The sequence below is a fragment of the Scyliorhinus canicula genome, chromosome 1, assembly GCF_902713615.1.
Source record: "Scyliorhinus canicula chromosome 1, sScyCan1.1, whole genome shotgun sequence".
Lineage (NCBI taxonomy): Eukaryota > Metazoa > Chordata > Chondrichthyes > Carcharhiniformes > Scyliorhinidae > Scyliorhinus > Scyliorhinus canicula.
In genome coordinates, this window is record NC_052146.1 from 62779632 (window position 1) to 62796282 (window position 16651).

Here is a 16651-nt window from a genome sequence, read left to right on the forward strand (position 1 = left end):
GGCAGGGTATCGGAGGTCACTGAAGAGTGGACCAGAGTGTCAGAGCAAATAGTCCCTTCTGAATGCGGAGAAGGGAAGATGTGTTTGATGGTGATGTAACACGGTGGCACAGTGGTTAGCATTGCTGCGTCACAGCTCCAGGGATCCGGTTTCAATTCCGACCTCGAGTAACTGTCTGTAAGGAGCACTTTCTCCTGTGTCTGCGTGTGTTTCCTCTGGACACTCCAGTTTCCTCCCACTGTCCAAAGAAGTGCAGGTTAGGTGGACTGATCCTTAGTGTCCAAAAGGTGCTAAATTGCCCCTTTGTGTCCAAAAGGTTAGGTGGGGTTAGTGGGTTACGGGGATAGGGTGGAGGCGTGAGCTTACGTGGAGTGCTCTTTCCAAGGGGCAGTGCAGACTCGATGGGCCGAATGGCCTTCTTCTGCACTGTAAATTCTATGATTCTAAATACTACTTGAAGTAGTGCTGCAATTATAACAAGTGATAGAAAGACCTCATCTGGAACACAGCTTATCGTTTTGGGCATTCCATCTGAGTGATGGATTCTCCTGTCGCTTCAATGGATGAGTGTTCACAAAGGAGACCAATTGTCCACTGTCTATGTTGGTGTCATCTTATTTGTGAAGTTAAACCATATCTTGATTTGCAGACCCAATCGCAAATATTCCAGATGAAGTCAGTGTTGGAGGGGAGCGTGGAGGCACTGGCTTTGCAGTGTTCCCGCTTGTCCTACAGGGCAAGGACTCTGTTCTGAAATGTTGACATAGTTTGATGGCAGAGACCTCTCCACTTGGATCTGCCCAGAGCTGTTTTCCCATATCTTATAGACTGGACTGAAACATGTGCAGACCAGTTTCCAAACCTTGGACCTTTCAAGTCTGCATTGTTCAGTCTAACACCCAGCATAGTTATCACATCTTGTTTGACCTACCTGTTGCACTCCTCGACCAATGCTTCTCGTTCTTCCTTGCTGGGGTTCTTCTGTCTCTCGTAAGCCTGAAATAGAATTTGCTGTGATGCAGGCCCCCACTTGAATCTGTTTCTTCTCATCTTCTTGTTGGCCGGTTCTTCATTGGGTTCCTCCCCGGGAGCCCCCTGGGCTGAATTGTTGAATTCTCCAAAGAGGAACAGCTGCTGTCTGTTTTCTATCACATGTTGCCCTGTCTTCTGCGTTGGCAGGCTGAACTCTGGAACCAGAGAGGGGAGATAATTGTGGCTCATTTAAAGTGAAAGGAACTTGTGTGATAAAAGGCTCACAGCATATTATAACCATCGTGCTTTCACTTACTGGAGTTTTCACGTTGGCCTAAATACAATAATAATCCATTCATAAAAAAGACAACCTGCATTCAAATCCTCAGTTTAGATTGGATTTCTATTTGTTTTGTCCTGCCTGCCAACGTAAAAGAATTCACAATACAATAGAAATACAATTTGTAACTGCCGTCTGTCTTTTCCTCCAAGACTCTTATTCTGGCTTAGTCTTCTGGTCGGATTGTCAGTGTGAAGAATTTACTACATTCAGTGTAGTATTCATGAATGTCAACTTGGGTCTGACAAGAATGTAGCACCGTGCAATGCCACACTGTGATTAGTCTATGCTCGGATGGCTTTGAAGTAAATGGCCACAAGTTATCCTTGCGAGCCATTGAACAGTATTTTACGCTAAGGCTATGTTTTAACAGAAGATGTTCTGTGGGTACAATTGGTCTATATGAGTAGCAGGGAATTGACTTGTAAAGGAACAACAGCCTGTTTGAAGTCAATGAGTATAGAATGCGGGCACTCTGTAACGTTGATTTTCTGTGCCCCCATTTGGTGCTATCAAGCTTAGGCCAACTCTACCTGCTTTAAGTGCTTTACAACGGGGAGAATCCAATGTACGTTTTATCGAGTAGTGTTACAATATCAAAGTGAGCAATATTGAGTCTATCTCTCCATACAGTCTCTCGACCAAAAGGGTATGCGATACCAGATGTCACTGAGGGTTCGAATGGAACCCTTGAATTCAACTCACAACACCCCCCTCCTGGGATGAAGATCAATCCCAGATTTCAGTTCAATTCTGGGAGTTACCAGCGTGAATAACATAATGCATCATCAATAGCTGAGGACAACAGTCATAAATCAGTCATGTAAATCTGTCCTGTAAGTTCGATGTGGCATCAGAAGACACTGAAACCGATCAATGAGCTTTAACGCACAACAGGCAGTTGCAACTAGCTATAGGCTAATATCTTTCTGAATGTCTAGAGGAGATAGGATATGCAGGCAAATACTCATTCACCCGCACACTTTATGTAACGGGTACCTGAGAACAAATTAAGTAATATATAATGTCAGCTTTCTGACAATGAACCATTTGATTTTTACTCTTGTGGTTTCTCTGATTGGCATTCCCTAATTGAGGGACAGCCACCATCCATGAACATGCACAGTAAATGAAGTGGAACGCTAACAACACTGTTATGATTAATCGGATAGGATTTTTCTGCATAATGAATTCATAGAATTATAGAATTTACAGCGCAGAAGGAGGCCATTCGGCCCATCAAGTCTGCACCGGCTCTTGTAAAGAGCACCCTACCCAAGCCCACACCTCCACCCTATCCCCATAACCCAGTAACCCCACCCAATACTAAGGGCAATTTTGGTCACTAAGGGCAATTTATCATGGCCAATCCACCTAACCTGCACATCTTTGGACTGTGGGAGGAAACCGGAGCACCCGGAGGAAACCCACGCAGACACGGGGAGAACGTGCAGACTCCTCACAGAGAGTGACCCAAGCCGGGAATCGAACCTGGAACCCTGGAGCTGTGAAGCAATTCTGCTAACCATTATGCTAATTCTGAAAAACATACTGATGATTAATAAAAGCAAAATACTGCGGATACTGGGAATCTGAAGTAAAAATTGAAAATGCTGAAGAAATTCATGCAGGTCGGGCTGTATCAGTGGAGAGGGAAACAGTTAACGTTTCGAGCCCACATGGTTCTTCTTCAGAGCTAAAGGGAGGAAGGAATGTGATGGATTCGCTTCAGTCCATTGGATTGTTATAACCAGATTGGCAATTGACAAAACACATCTGTATTTCTGCTTCTCTTTAATTCTGAAGAAGAATCATACAAGCTTGAAATGTTAATTCTGTTTCTCTCTCCAGAGATGGTGCCAGATCTGTTGGGTTTTTACAGCACTGGAGATTAATGTGGTTGTTTGCCAGAAACATACAGTGGTTCACTGTAATTTACATTGGTCCCAGTGTTTCTCACAGAGCAGGGGCCTTGCACTGGTACCAACAATGGGACTGAATCTGGACATGTCCTGGTTTGATTTCATTTGGACAATGGGCGGAAGCTGTATCCCCCGAAGCAAAATACCAGCCGGACTGTAAGTTAATTCAACATATCAAAGGAAGGGACCTGATGGCTCCAGGGCAGCTGATCCATTTCAAAGGTATATATAGTTAAACGATTCCAGTAGGTAGAGGCAATTATCAAGTGGAGGTATTGATATGCAGAGCAAGCCTCCTCGGGATTAGACTGTGCATTATTAATCCATGCACAGAACCGTTTTTTAAATAAATAAGCACATTTTACTGTAGATGAATTAGTTTGCTATATGTGCAATACTTTTGTTTTGAAGAATTTAGCATACATTGTAGGTTACAACTTGTCAAACCTGAACCAATTGGGGCTCTTTTCTTTGAGGGGTGAACTAACACAGGTCTTTGAAATGATGAAGAAGTGGATAAGGCAGGCGTAGAGAAGACTAGGGGTCATAAATATAAAATTAAAGCAAATTACTGCAGATGCTGGAATCTGAAACATAAACAGAAAATGCTGGAAAATCTCAGCAGGTGACAGTGTCTGTGGAGAGAGAACACAGCAGATATTTCGAGCCTGGATGACTTTTTGTCAAAGCTTTGACAAAAAGTCGTCTGGACTCAAAATGTTAGCTCCGTTCTATCTCCACTGATGCTGTCAGACCTGCTGAGATTTTCAAGCATTTTCTGTTTCTGTGTCATAAATATAAAATGGATTGAAGGAGCAGGGAGCGAAGTATGGGCTGGAGCAGGAGGAAATGTTTAGATACATGCAGGTTCGAGACTTTGCCAGAAATGAGATACAGAGCTTCCTGGTGGAGCCGGCTTCCACATTGCTGCAGGCGGTGCTGACGACAAGGGGACTGGAGAAGGGGGTGGTATCGGCGGTTTACGGGGCTATTTTGGAGGAGGAGAAGGCGCCACTAGAAGGGATCAAGGCACAGTGGGAGGAAGAATTGGAAGAGGGTAGGGAGGAAGGTTTCTGGTGTGAGGTACACCGGACAGTGGACGCTCCACCCTGTGAGCGAGGTTGGGGCTAATACAGCTGAAGGTGGTATATAGATCACACCATACAAGGGCGAGGATGAGCTGGTTCTTTGAGGGGGTAGAAGATGTGTGCAAACCACGTTCATATGTTTTGGTTCTGTCCAAAGGTGGAGGATTACTGGAAGGCGGTATATAGGGTAATCTCTAAAGTGGTGCATGTGAAACTGGACCCGGGCCCTCGGGGGGCCATATTCAGGGCGTCGGACCAGCCAGGGTTGGAAATGGGTGTGGAGGGAGATGTTGTAGCCTTCGCCTCGTTGATCGCCCGAAGGCGGATCCTGTTGGGATGGAGAGCAGCCTCTCCACCCTGTGTCCTGACGGGGCGGGCGGACCTGCTGGAATTCTTGACTCTTGAGAAGGTCAAATTTGAACTGAGGGGAAGGATGGAGGGGTTCTACAATTCATGGGCGTTATTCATTATGCACTTTCGAGAATTGAATTATATCGACCATTGGGGAGGGGGGTCTTGGAGGGTTGGGGGGAGGGGGACTGTTATGTGTTAATGGTGACTATGGGTGATTCCTGATTCCTTTTTGTCATTTGTTTATGTTAACATGTGGGCTAATGTTTGGGGGTTTGGTGGGAGGATGGGATCGTTGTTATTGATATGGGGATTGACAATGCATTTGTTACTGATTATTGTTGGGTGTAAATTTGGGGAAAAATGTGGAAAAGGAGAATAAAAATAATTTAAAAAAAATATATGATATATTTTAATTGGATAAATAAATCTGAAAAGGAGATGAGAAGATTCTTCACCCAGAGTGTGGGTACAATGTGGGACTTGCAACAACAAGTTGAGGCAAATAGCATGTGCTGGTTTCAGGGAAAGCGAGTTAGAAGGATATGTTGGCACAGTGAGATGAAGTAGAGTGGGGAAAGGCATCAGTGTCGTGCATAAATACCAGTACAGACTAATTGGACCGATGGCTTGTTTCTGTTAATGTTCCGATTTCCAGCTTGGGTCACAGTCTGTGTGGAGTCTGCACGTTCTCCTCGTGTCTGCATGGGTTTCTTCCAGGCGTTCCGGTTTCCTCCCACAAGTCCCGAAAGACGTGCTTGTTAGGTGAATTGAACATGCTGAATTCTCCCTCTGTGTACCCGAACAGGCGCCGGAATGTTGTGACTGGGGACTTTTCACAGTAACTTCATTGCAGTGTTAATGTGAGCCTACTTGTGACAATAAAGATGATTATTATTACTAAATTCTACACTGTGTCAGAAGACACTAAAATCGATCTTGCTCAAATTCGAAAATGAGCTTTAGTATACAGCGGACAGCTGTAGCTAGCTGAAGGCTAATATCTTTCTGAATATTCAGAGGAGATAGAGTATGTGGACAAATACTCATACACACTCACACTTTAGGCAATTGGTACCCGAGAACAAATTCAGTACTATATTATGTCAGCTTTCAGACAATAAACCATTTGATCTTGATTCTTGCAATTCCATTATTGGTATTCCCTAATTGTGGTACATGAGCATGTACCAGAACCACAGTAAATGAAATGGAATGTGAACATTCTCTTCACTGTTAGAACTGCATTGGAGATGAGCTCACTAAAAGTGAAGGTACATTGTATTCAAGATCATTACAGTCAGTTTCATTTAATCAATTTTACTGCAAATGCAGTTTCATTGAAGTAATCATTTCTGTTTAAGTAGTAAACTCACAATAATTTTGCAGTGTGCCATGATCTCTGAGTCCTGTTTATAAGATGAAGTCTGTTCCCAATTATTCTCCGTTGCTGCAGGCACGGCTCTCGGGCCCACAGGTGCAATGCTGCGGATATTGCTGCAGCTATAACTCATTCCTGGCAGGTTTAATTTTCTACTAATGAAGTCAGTCCCAATCTAAAGAAGACTGACGAGTAAGGAGTGGATTCTGGGGTACATTAGATTATGTTTCACTGCTGTTGGGAACCTTGACAAACTATAGTGAGAGATTCATTTGCATTTTACTGATTGGGCTGCATTAGCTTCAGTCCCTCGGATTGTTATAGCCAGATTGAGAATTGACAAAACAAATCAGCACCTCTCCAGGAATGGAATCTGTCACGGCAGAAACGTGTGACAGATGTAGGACACCCAATAAGGAGCAGAAAATTCCAAACGCAGGAGGTTAAACATTTAGAGGTAGCCATTGTCACTTTTAAATAGTGTTGCTGGAAGGCACTTCAAACCTCAACTTATTGAGTATGGGCCCATCTCACTGAAGCCTACAATTCTACTCATGCCTCTCTATAACCAGGCCTTATAATGAGGTGGATTATCCTTCCCCCACCAACCCCATCTGTCATGAACCATTACCCGGCTTTTGAGTCGATTGTGGGGCTTGGCTGGCTCAGTTGGCTAGAGCATGGAGCAAAAATAATGGCAACATTGCTGGTTCAATTCCCATTCTAGATGTGGTGATTCTTGGTAATTTGCCTCGCTCCACTCTAGATGTGGGAGGGTGCTCTTCAAGCAATATAACCAATTGTCTCTCTCTCTACACGAGTGCAATGCCTTTCATCAACTATGGTAAACTACCTATCATCGTGAGTTCTGGGTTTCATTAGCATTGGGGCAATGAGTTGTGGCCAGATATTTAACACCCCTGGACAACGCACCTGCACCATGAGATCACAATATTGGGTGGATTGGCTGAAATATGGTAAATGTGTTAGGGGGTGAGGGTGGTCTTGATGTCTGTGGGGTGACCTGGTGGTATGACCCCCTAAGGGGTCACAGCCTACATTGTATATGGTCCCACTCCTGCACCCTGGAGCTCGAGTTCCCCAATTGAAGGACCTCACAGGATACAAACTCTGACCTGGGAGCAGGTCGGGAGGCAGACCCTGTGGGGTGAGCAGTGGCGTGATTGGTGCATTGTTGGTTGTAAATAAATCGAGTTGTGCCCTATCTACCTGGCCTCGTGTGGAGTCCTTGCCTTCGGTCTTAGCACCTAGGCTTTGTGGAGACTGGAGCAACAGTCAAGATCTCCCTGCCTAAAGAAATAGAATACTGTCGTAGCGTGGCCCCTTTAAGGGGCCCCATGTGACTGACTTGGGGCCTATCATGCGGGAGTGTGTGAACTCAGACTAACGAGGGTTAGTCCTGGGTAGCAGGGTTCTGGGTAGAGTGAACCCGGGAGTCAGAGTGTGAACATTAAAGACTCTTGGATGAAAATCTACATTTTGGAGACTATGGGCGCGATTCTCCAGAAAACTTTTGAAGTATAGAAGCGAGCGGAATTCCCGCGAGTTTCCCAGTGCTCGGCCCAGCGAGGAGTCACAGAGGGGGCATTGTTTGCCACACATGGTTCAAAGTGATGGGGGGGGGGGGCTTTGGAGAGAGACCCTTTCAGGAACAACCTGAAATTCTTCTGTCTTGTCAGACTCAAATCCTGTAGCACAGTCGCACAGTGGTTAGCACTGTTGCTTCACAGCACGAGGGAGATTCGGGGATGCAGTTCTGGGAGGCCTCTAGAGCAGTGGAAGCCAGGAGGGATGTCCTGTTCCCCAGAGGGTCCGGAGAGTCAGCCACAGGGCAGCCAGTGCTGCCCAGGATGAGATGGCGGCAGCTGTGAGCACCAGGAGTGTGACCAGGAGGAATGGCCTCCAGTGCAGGGAAAAGGTCAACGACCTACACCAGGCAGCATGAGTGAGTAGACACCAACATTTCCGCACCCCCCCCCCCCCCCCCCCCAACCCGGGAGCATACAGCTCCCAACTCCCCATTTGAACCTCCACCCTCCTTCCACCCTCCCAAAATCCCACCATCCCAACCCGCTCTTTACTCCGCCCCCCCACCACCGTGAACCACATGTGGCAAACGGCCCTCTCTCTGTGACTCCTCAGGAAAAGCTCTCCCATAAGCGTCGGGAGAGGGACAAGACTGGTGGTGGGGTGCCGGACTTAAGAATCCTCAGCTTCTTCGTGGAGCGTGCCCTGGTGATGACTGGTGTGGCCGAGGACAGGGCGGTCACCATCGCACAGGCTGCTGGTCGCCGCAGAGGTGAGCAACTGACAGCTTCCACCCGGAGGGCCTGTCAAACGTGATAGCCTTACTGACCAATCCATCCCTCCCACTGACCACATGTCCACACTCCCGCAGGCCCTCCAGCCAATGGCGCCAGCCCATCCCGGGTGGCACCCCCTCCTGACTCCAGGAGAACAGCTCGGAGGAAGCAACCGTTATTGTCGTGGCACAGCTGTCATCCTCATCCTCCACCAGCGCAGATACACACACCTCTTGGGGAATGTTAGTGGTCAGGCTTCTGCGGCACAATCTGGTGAGCCCCACACTGCTGCTGATGTACATCAGGTGGAAGCAGGAACCTCCAGGCGAGACAGCAGTTGGACGTCTGCTGGATCCCAGGACCCAGCTGGCTCCCAGTCTGATGCTGAGCCTGTGGAACTGAGTTATCCGGAACTGTTGGAAACAATAGGGAGCAGCCAGGACATTCAGTGCGGGATGTCAGTGTCAGCTTGGAGGAGTCCCAGAGGCTACGGGCACTGGACATGTCGCCGGCAATGCATGGCACCTAGGCCAACACTGTTAGGGTGTTGACCGCAGTGGCGAGCCTGGTGTGCGACGTCAGCACCATTAGTGAAGGTGTCCAAGGCGTCGCGCAGTCGGTGACGGCCATGGCTGGTCACGGCAGAATGTCCAACTCACCGGGGTGGTGCCACGAGCGGATGCCCCCATAGTTGCCACCCCCAGCACCTCCCCTACCACTACCCTCCCATAGCAGCCCACCACAACCGAGGGTACCCCACACCCAGCCGAAGGTCCTCCAGCCCCCAACCAGCACTAAGGTTGCAAGCCCAGCACCCCCGGGTTCTGGCCCTATGAGCAAAGATGGCTACTCCCCTCCTCGGCTCCCCACAGAAGCCCTTCCGTCAGGTTCATGTTTTTAAAAACAAGTACTAATCGGCACCAGTGTGACCACTTGCTGGGGAGGTCACTAAATTATGGGAGGCCGTTGGATATGGGGTCGTTCTCGTGAATTGTATTGAAATGGGGCTTAAATGGTGATAATTGGTTTCTCGCCTCACCACGGCGAGATTCTGAATTTGCCTTCGGGAGTGGGCCAGTTACATCGTAAACGGTTTGGCACCTAGCACGGTTCTCGTTTTTGGCCTCTCCCACTAGTCACCGGCCTCATTTTGACCGAGAACGTAACAAGGCCGGAAGATTGTGCCTTATGTTCTCCTGCGGCCTTTTGGCAATTAGTTGGCCACCAGCCAATCAAACACACCGAGTTCCACCCCATCTCTCTCGCTTTGTTGCTGAAAAGTCTGGGGTCTCCTGTTCAAACCAGCAGAGACTGGCAGAGTGTTCTCTCCTGTGACTTCTGAATTCCTTACTCCTCACTGCCGCTTGGTTTGAAGATGTCCATTAATCATCCAATAATCAAAAATGACAACGGAAAAATAAAGGAGGGAAAAATAAGTGAATAAACTTGAAGGACCCTCTCAATATGTGGGGACTACAAACTAGCAATCAACCAGGCAGGCCAAGTAGATAAATACCAAACTACACATATTGAAGACCTTTATGCGAAGTTGGCTGGTAACCTCACATATACCAAATTCGATCTCAGTCATACGTACTTGCAACTATCACTGCATGAAGATTCCCAAAAGTTTGCAATAATTAACACACACAAAAGCCTGTTTCAATCCACCAGATTACCTTTTGTAATCGCCTCTGTCTGTGCAACATTCCAGCATGCAATGGAGAACCTCCTTCAAGGTATCCCTAAGTTTGTGATCTACCTGGGTGACATCCTAATAACAGGAACATCGCATGAGGAGCACGTGGCAAGCTTAGAAGAGGTGCTGAGAAGATTCAGAGGTGCGGGAATCCAATTCAAATGTGAAAAGTTCACTTTCCAAGATGGTGAGGTCATCTACCTATGGTTCAAAATGGAATGAAAAGGCCTGCACCCAGTTGAAGACAAGGTGAGAGCCACAAGAGAAGTTCCAGCACCTTAAGAACATGGCAGAATTAAAATCCTTCTTAGGAATAGTTAACCAGTATGGTTATTTCATTCCAAATCTCGCAACGACATTGGCACCATTACATATGGTTTTGAAGAAAAACCAGCATTAGCATTGGAAGGAACCAGAGGAGAAAGCTTCCAACATGTGAAGCAGTTCTTGCAATCTTCGAGCTTACTGGTTCATTTTGACCAGAGAAAACCCCCCATTCTGACCGGTGATGCTTCGCCATATGGGAAAGGGGGAGTTCCGTGCCATGCAATGGGGAACGTCTCAGAGAGGCTAATTGCCTTTGCCTCAAGAACGCTTTCTAATACTGAGCATATATACACACAAATTGAGCAGGAAGGCCTTTCCGTAATCTACGCCATCGAGAAATTTTGCCAACGTTATACAATAATAATGGACCACAAATCCCTGCTGGGGCTCCTTCGTGAAGATAAGTCAATACCACTAATTGCCTCTTCCAGGGTACAATGATGGGCCCTTGTTGCTGAGGGCCTATGAATACATCTTTCAGCAGAGGCCAGGTACACAGATTTCAAATGCTGATGCATTGAGTTGGCTCCCAATCCGAAACACCGAGCACCCCACAAGAAATTAAACTTTTTGGACACCTTGCCAGTTTTGGCCAGCCACATAAAGAATTGGACACAACGGGATCCAGACCTGTCCAAAGTGAAACACATGGGGCGGGATTCGCCGTTTCAGACACTTAGGGTTCCGATTTTGAGGCTATGTCCAGAGTATGTATCTAGTCTTATGACCAAAATGTTGGCGTCGCCCCCGCACTGATGCTCCGCCCGGTGGGGGGCCAGCAGCCGCGCCATGTAAACCCCCGGCTTTACCTGCAGATAGGGATGGAGAATTGCTGGGTCCATGGCCGCCCACGGCGCCAGCTGCACGGAGACCCAGCCTGCCAGACAATGCCCCCCTGTAACTCCCCTCACCACCCCCGGACCACTACCCACCAGTGCTCCCAGCCACCGCCGAGGCCTATCCTGCCAGTGGAACGGCTCCCCCCCCACCGACTGTGGCGGCGCTGGACACAGTCCACAGCTGCAAAGCGAGGTCCCCAGGAACTGTGAGCACACGCGTCCCACACCATCGGGAAGTCAGCCCATTGGGTACGGAGTATCGGGGGAGGGGGGGGGCCTCAGGTGACATCCTGAGGCCATCCCAACGGCGTGCGGCGTCTTCAGTGATGACACCGTTTATGAGAGGGCGGAGCATCCGAAACACAGCACCGCCCCCGATCTCGGCATCAAATCGGATTCTCCAGCCAATCGCCGAATGCAATTTTGGCGTCGGCAATCAGAGAATCCAGCCCCAAGTGCTGACGCCGGGACAGAATCGGTGGACTTCTACGTCAGCAAACTTAGCGCCGCTCCCGGAGCTATTCATCGACCGTTAAAGGGCTAGCACCAGCGCCACATGGAACAGGACCAATTCCAATGAGAAATGATGTCGGATACACCAGAGTCGGGAATGGCACACAAGTGGCTGACAAGCTGTTGTCACATGTTAGTACTCCACTCCCCACACACTGTCATCCCCGCCAATATGATGGCATCGGTTGGACTGGAGTGCGCCCATCCAGTTGAAGGGTTGGCTGAGGCCAGAGGATACCTACAGGGGTAGCCTGGGGAAACACCCATATGACCCGTGCCACTAGGCTATAGTAGGCAGTCAGCTGTGTGCGCAGCCACATGCTACCTTGAAGGCTGCAGCAATGGTGTTCTGTGCCTGTCCACCCTCACCCCACTGTCATAATATGCACCCATGCACATCATGAGGTAAACGCAGGCTGTGACAGACACCCAGATGAACCAATTAACATACAGAACAGAACACAACCAATCACCAGACAGAACCCAGAGGGGGGCTTCCAACTATAAAACACACGAGGCATCGGCACTCTGCCTCTTTCCACTGGTGACAACTGTAGTGACAGTCAGGGTGTACAAATCATTCAACACCTTCTACACGTTGATCAGAGCTAGCCTGGTCTAGATAGTTAGAATTAGTTTACTTAGAGTAGTAGAGAGTCAACCCACAGTCAGCTGTCTGCTTCGTTACTGAAGTTCAATAAATCTTATTGAACCAACGCCTACATTTAGTGTATGCTTTATCGTTTATCTGCATCATGTTGTAGTCCGTGTTACCCCAGGGTGAAAAACACAACACCCACCGCCCGCCTCCTGGCCGCCCCACGACCCTGGCAGAAGCCCCCCGGCTAGCGGCACAACTGTCAGCACACTATAACTATATTGGACACTTTTTGTACCCTCTCTCTCTCCCTCAGCAGCCACAACACCTGTTCCCCAATTTTCGAAGCCTCAAGTCGGTAATAACGCCCAGCGGTGGTGGAGTATCATGGAAGCCCTGGTGAATACCATGTCAGGCCCACTATTGATATGTGGGCGGTGTTTACTGTACGTGCGGAGTAGAACGCAGTGACACCTCTGTCGATGCACCAGAGCATGGCCTTCTGACGGGCACCTCGCTCCGGCCACAATTTTGGCCTCACAACCGATTCTCCGCCCAACGCTTTTCCCGAGTTCAGCGTTGGCTGACGGAGAATCCCGCCCAGGATTTTGATCGGGTGGCACCACAACAAATCTGACCGATTAAGACCAAACCTTACACATAAGGATGCGCTCAGTTGTGAGGATGGAGTCATACTTTGGGGTCCCCGAGTGGTAGTGCCATCCCTAACAGAAGAACCCTTGTTGCAAGTGTTACACAGAACCCACCCGGACCTGACAAAAATGATTATTATTACTTGATGCTATACCTGGTGGCCTAGTTTAGACAAGGACTTTGAAAATATGGTGCGCCAGTGTGGCCCTTGCTAGACACAGCAGACGCCAGCCTCTACATGCAACCTCCATCCTTGGGAGTGGCCTGGACACCCAAGGACGAGGGTACATGTGGACCTCACTGGTCTTTTCCACGGTAAAACGTGCCTTATTTTGGTCAACGGCCATGCAAAGTGGTCAGAGGGTCAAGAGATGGGAACGACGGCCTTGGCGGCCACACCGGAGGCCGTGCGGCAGGTGTTTGTCACACATGGCCTCCCCAAAATTATTGTGTCGGACAATGACGCCCTCTTCACTGGTGAGGACTTTCAGCATTTTGTTAGAACGAATGGCATTTGCCATAATGGAACAGCGCCCTATCACCCTGTCTTAAACGGATTAGCAGAGAGAACTGTACGAACGTTTGAGGCAGCTATGAAGAAACAGTCCAGCCGGCCACTATGCCTTAGGTTCAACAACTTTCTTTTGTCTTACAATACAACCTCCCCCCCCCATACTACTACAGACAGCGCACTGGCAGAACTACCGATGGGACATTGTTTACGGACCCGGTTGGACTTGCTCTTTCCAAATTTGGCGGGGAGGATGGAGGCACGGCAGGCCTCCCCGAAAAAACAACACACTTTGTGAAAAGAGGACAGACCTTTCCTCATAGGTGACCTGGTCCTTGTCAGAAAAAGTACCTCAGATCCACTATGGTTACCAGAACAGATCGTGTCCAAGTCGGGACCAGTTTCATTTGTAGTGGGCTTGGATGGCAAGGCAGTAAGTAAACAATTAGACCACGTGAGAAACCGTGGGACCACAACCCCAATCTCGGAACAGTCGGAGCCGGCGGCTAGACCTAGTCCTCCTGTGGCAGAGCCAGAATGAAGTGGGCCCAGAAATCTCCAGGAGGCCCCATCGTTGATCCAAGGACAAGTTACAGACTTGTGGGTTTGATGGACCCGCAGGAACATTCTGCTAAGAGTGATGGCGTCATTATCTCTGAGTTGGAGGAGCCAGTTGGGGGATTAAGACGGCCCTTGAGACCCAGGAAATCTCGCAATAGATTAACGCTCTGATGGATTGTTTAGACTCTCTTCCCTTTTTGTTCCTCAGCCTTATGTTGAGTATACTTATTATATATAATGATTGTATATTGTATATAGTTATTGTATGTAATGATTGTATATTGTATATAATTATTGTAATAACCTGATTGTACGTACGTTAATTGAGGGACTTAAGGGGAGAGGGATGTGATTGTGTGGCCCCTTTAAGAGGCGTGCCCTCACAGTCCTTGTGACTGGCTCATGGCCTGTCATTTTTTTTTTTAATTTTAGAGTGTCCAATTGTTTTTTCCAATTAAGGGGCAATTTAGCGTGGCCAATCCACCTAACCTGCACATCTTTGGGTTGTGGAGATGAAACCCACGCAGACACGGGAAGAATGTGCAAACTCCACACCGTCAGTGACCCAGGGCCGAGATTCGAACCGGGTCCTCAGAGCCATGAGGCAGCAGTGCTAACCACTGCGCCACCGTGCTGCCCCCTCATGGCCTATCATGATGACATGTGTGCCTGTACAGAGGTTTGCCTTGTTAATTGCCAATAAACACTTTGCTTTTCACAACTACCATCTAATAATAATAATCTTTATGATTGTCACAAGTTGGCTTACATTAACACTGCAATGAAGTTACCACACTCCGGTGCCTGTTCGGGTACACAGAGGGAGAATTCAGAATGTCCAAATTACCTGACAGTGCGTCTTTCGGAACTTGTGGGAGGAAACTGGTGCAGCCGGAGAAAACCCATGCGAACACAGGGCGAACGTGCAGTCTCTGCACAGATAGTGACCCAAGCCGGGAATCGAACCCGGTCCCTGGCACTGTGAAGCAACAGTGCTAACCACCGTGCTAGCTTGCTGCTACCTGGTATTGCCTCAAGCCATCACAAATACCTTTGAGATTCTCTTTGACCAGGTGAGCAGCTGTTACTTGTCAATGTATGAAAGTCAAACACTCTGCCCAGTTCAGTCCAATAATGAGAATCAGGGGCCTATCTATGTCATAGTACTCTGATTAGCATTTAAAATGGGTGCATCAATTGAGACCTCTCGGGAATTTGGCTGTGGGATAACATTTCCACAATAACAGTTATAGTGACAAGGGGGTGGTTGGCCTTTGTCCATCATTCTTGGGGTGCAGGGGATGCCTACAGTGGTGGAATTATCAATTCCACTAGGTGGCAGTGTGGGGTTATGGGCCTAAAAATGCAACCCAACGTTGCTAATCCGGACTGAAGTACAGCCTGAGACTGAAACAGGAAGAGGGAACTTGGGAGAAGTGCAGCAAAGGAGAAAAGTGCATTAGGGACACAGTACATTTCATGTACTACAAACGTACTCCATTCAAAAGTTCCCTAACTTGGCCAGGTTGTCAGGAGAGAACATAAGTGGCTTTCAAAGTGAGGCAGACAGTGTCAGAGAGTTGCTCAACTGACCACACCCAGCATCTCCTTACCAGTCAGTTTCCGAGCAGTGTCAACAGGAGACTGTGAGAAGATCACGATCTACCTCATCAGTCACTAATGACCACATTGAAAGGGATAGAATTCATATTTTGAAAGAGAAAATTAGATGAAAATATTTTTCAGAGTGATGGAAACAGAAATAAATTGCTTCTGAAAGTAAATGATCAAGAATTCCATATTGTTGTGTTAATACAAAATTGGAGATAGTGCCTTAAGCATCAGTCATGCAGAAGGTATTCGAAGGAATGATACTTACGCTGGACAATCTCTCTCTGTTTTCGGACATACCAGGTGTAGAGAGCAGCTCGTTTCTGATTTTTCATTGGCGTTCCCTTATTCAGATGTTGCGACAAATGAGACTGGTTTAAGCCAGTTGTGTCCACCACTTCTCGCTGTGGGATATTGTGCTGTTGCATGTAGCACTTTATCATCTTTGCTGCCCTCCATGGATCCTCACTGTAGTGAAGACAAAGAACAGACAGGATTATGATTAACAAGAGCAGCAGATACCTGGGAACACCACCAGCTGGAGATTCCCCTCCAAGTCACTCACTATCCTGACTTGTAAATATATCGCCGCTCCTTCACTGTCACTGGATCTAAATCCTGAAACTCACTCCCAACAGCACTGTGGGTGTACCTGAATCACTACATGGACTGCAGTAATTCAAGAAGGCAGTTCACCACCACCTTCTCAAGTCAACTAGGGATGGGTAATAAATGCTGGCCTAGCCAGCAACGCCCACATTGTTTAAATGTATTATTAAAATTTTTTAATTAATATCTTTGCCACCTTGCCTTTCTCTCTCCTTCTCATTTCCCTCACAGTGAAGCATTCTTCACAAATATTGATCAATTGAGGGCATCTTCTGTAAGTAGACCATGAGTAAAAAGGCAATTGGGAATCAGGGTTTCTTTCAGTTTCCCCCAAATGTCCATACATATGTG

At 47.8% G+C, this 16651-nt stretch overlaps 1 protein-coding gene across 3 annotated transcripts in view; it reads right to left on the minus strand.

Annotated features, from left to right (window-relative positions):
* hnf1a (HNF1 homeobox a) overlaps nt 1–16651 on the minus strand; it is a 272346-nt gene that overhangs the window by 204102 nt on the left and 51593 nt on the right. For all 3 annotated transcript variants that reach the window (XM_038791553.1, XM_038791567.1, XM_038791560.1), the window contains exons 2-3: nt 15960–16159; nt 932–1187 (exon numbers count right to left, since the gene is read on the minus strand). In XM_038791553.1, the coding sequence (XP_038647481.1) occupies nt 932–1187; nt 15960–16134 (431 nt within the window). In that variant the 5' untranslated portion in view covers nt 16135–16159. The remainder of the gene's footprint in view (nt 1–931; nt 1188–15959; nt 16160–16651) is intronic.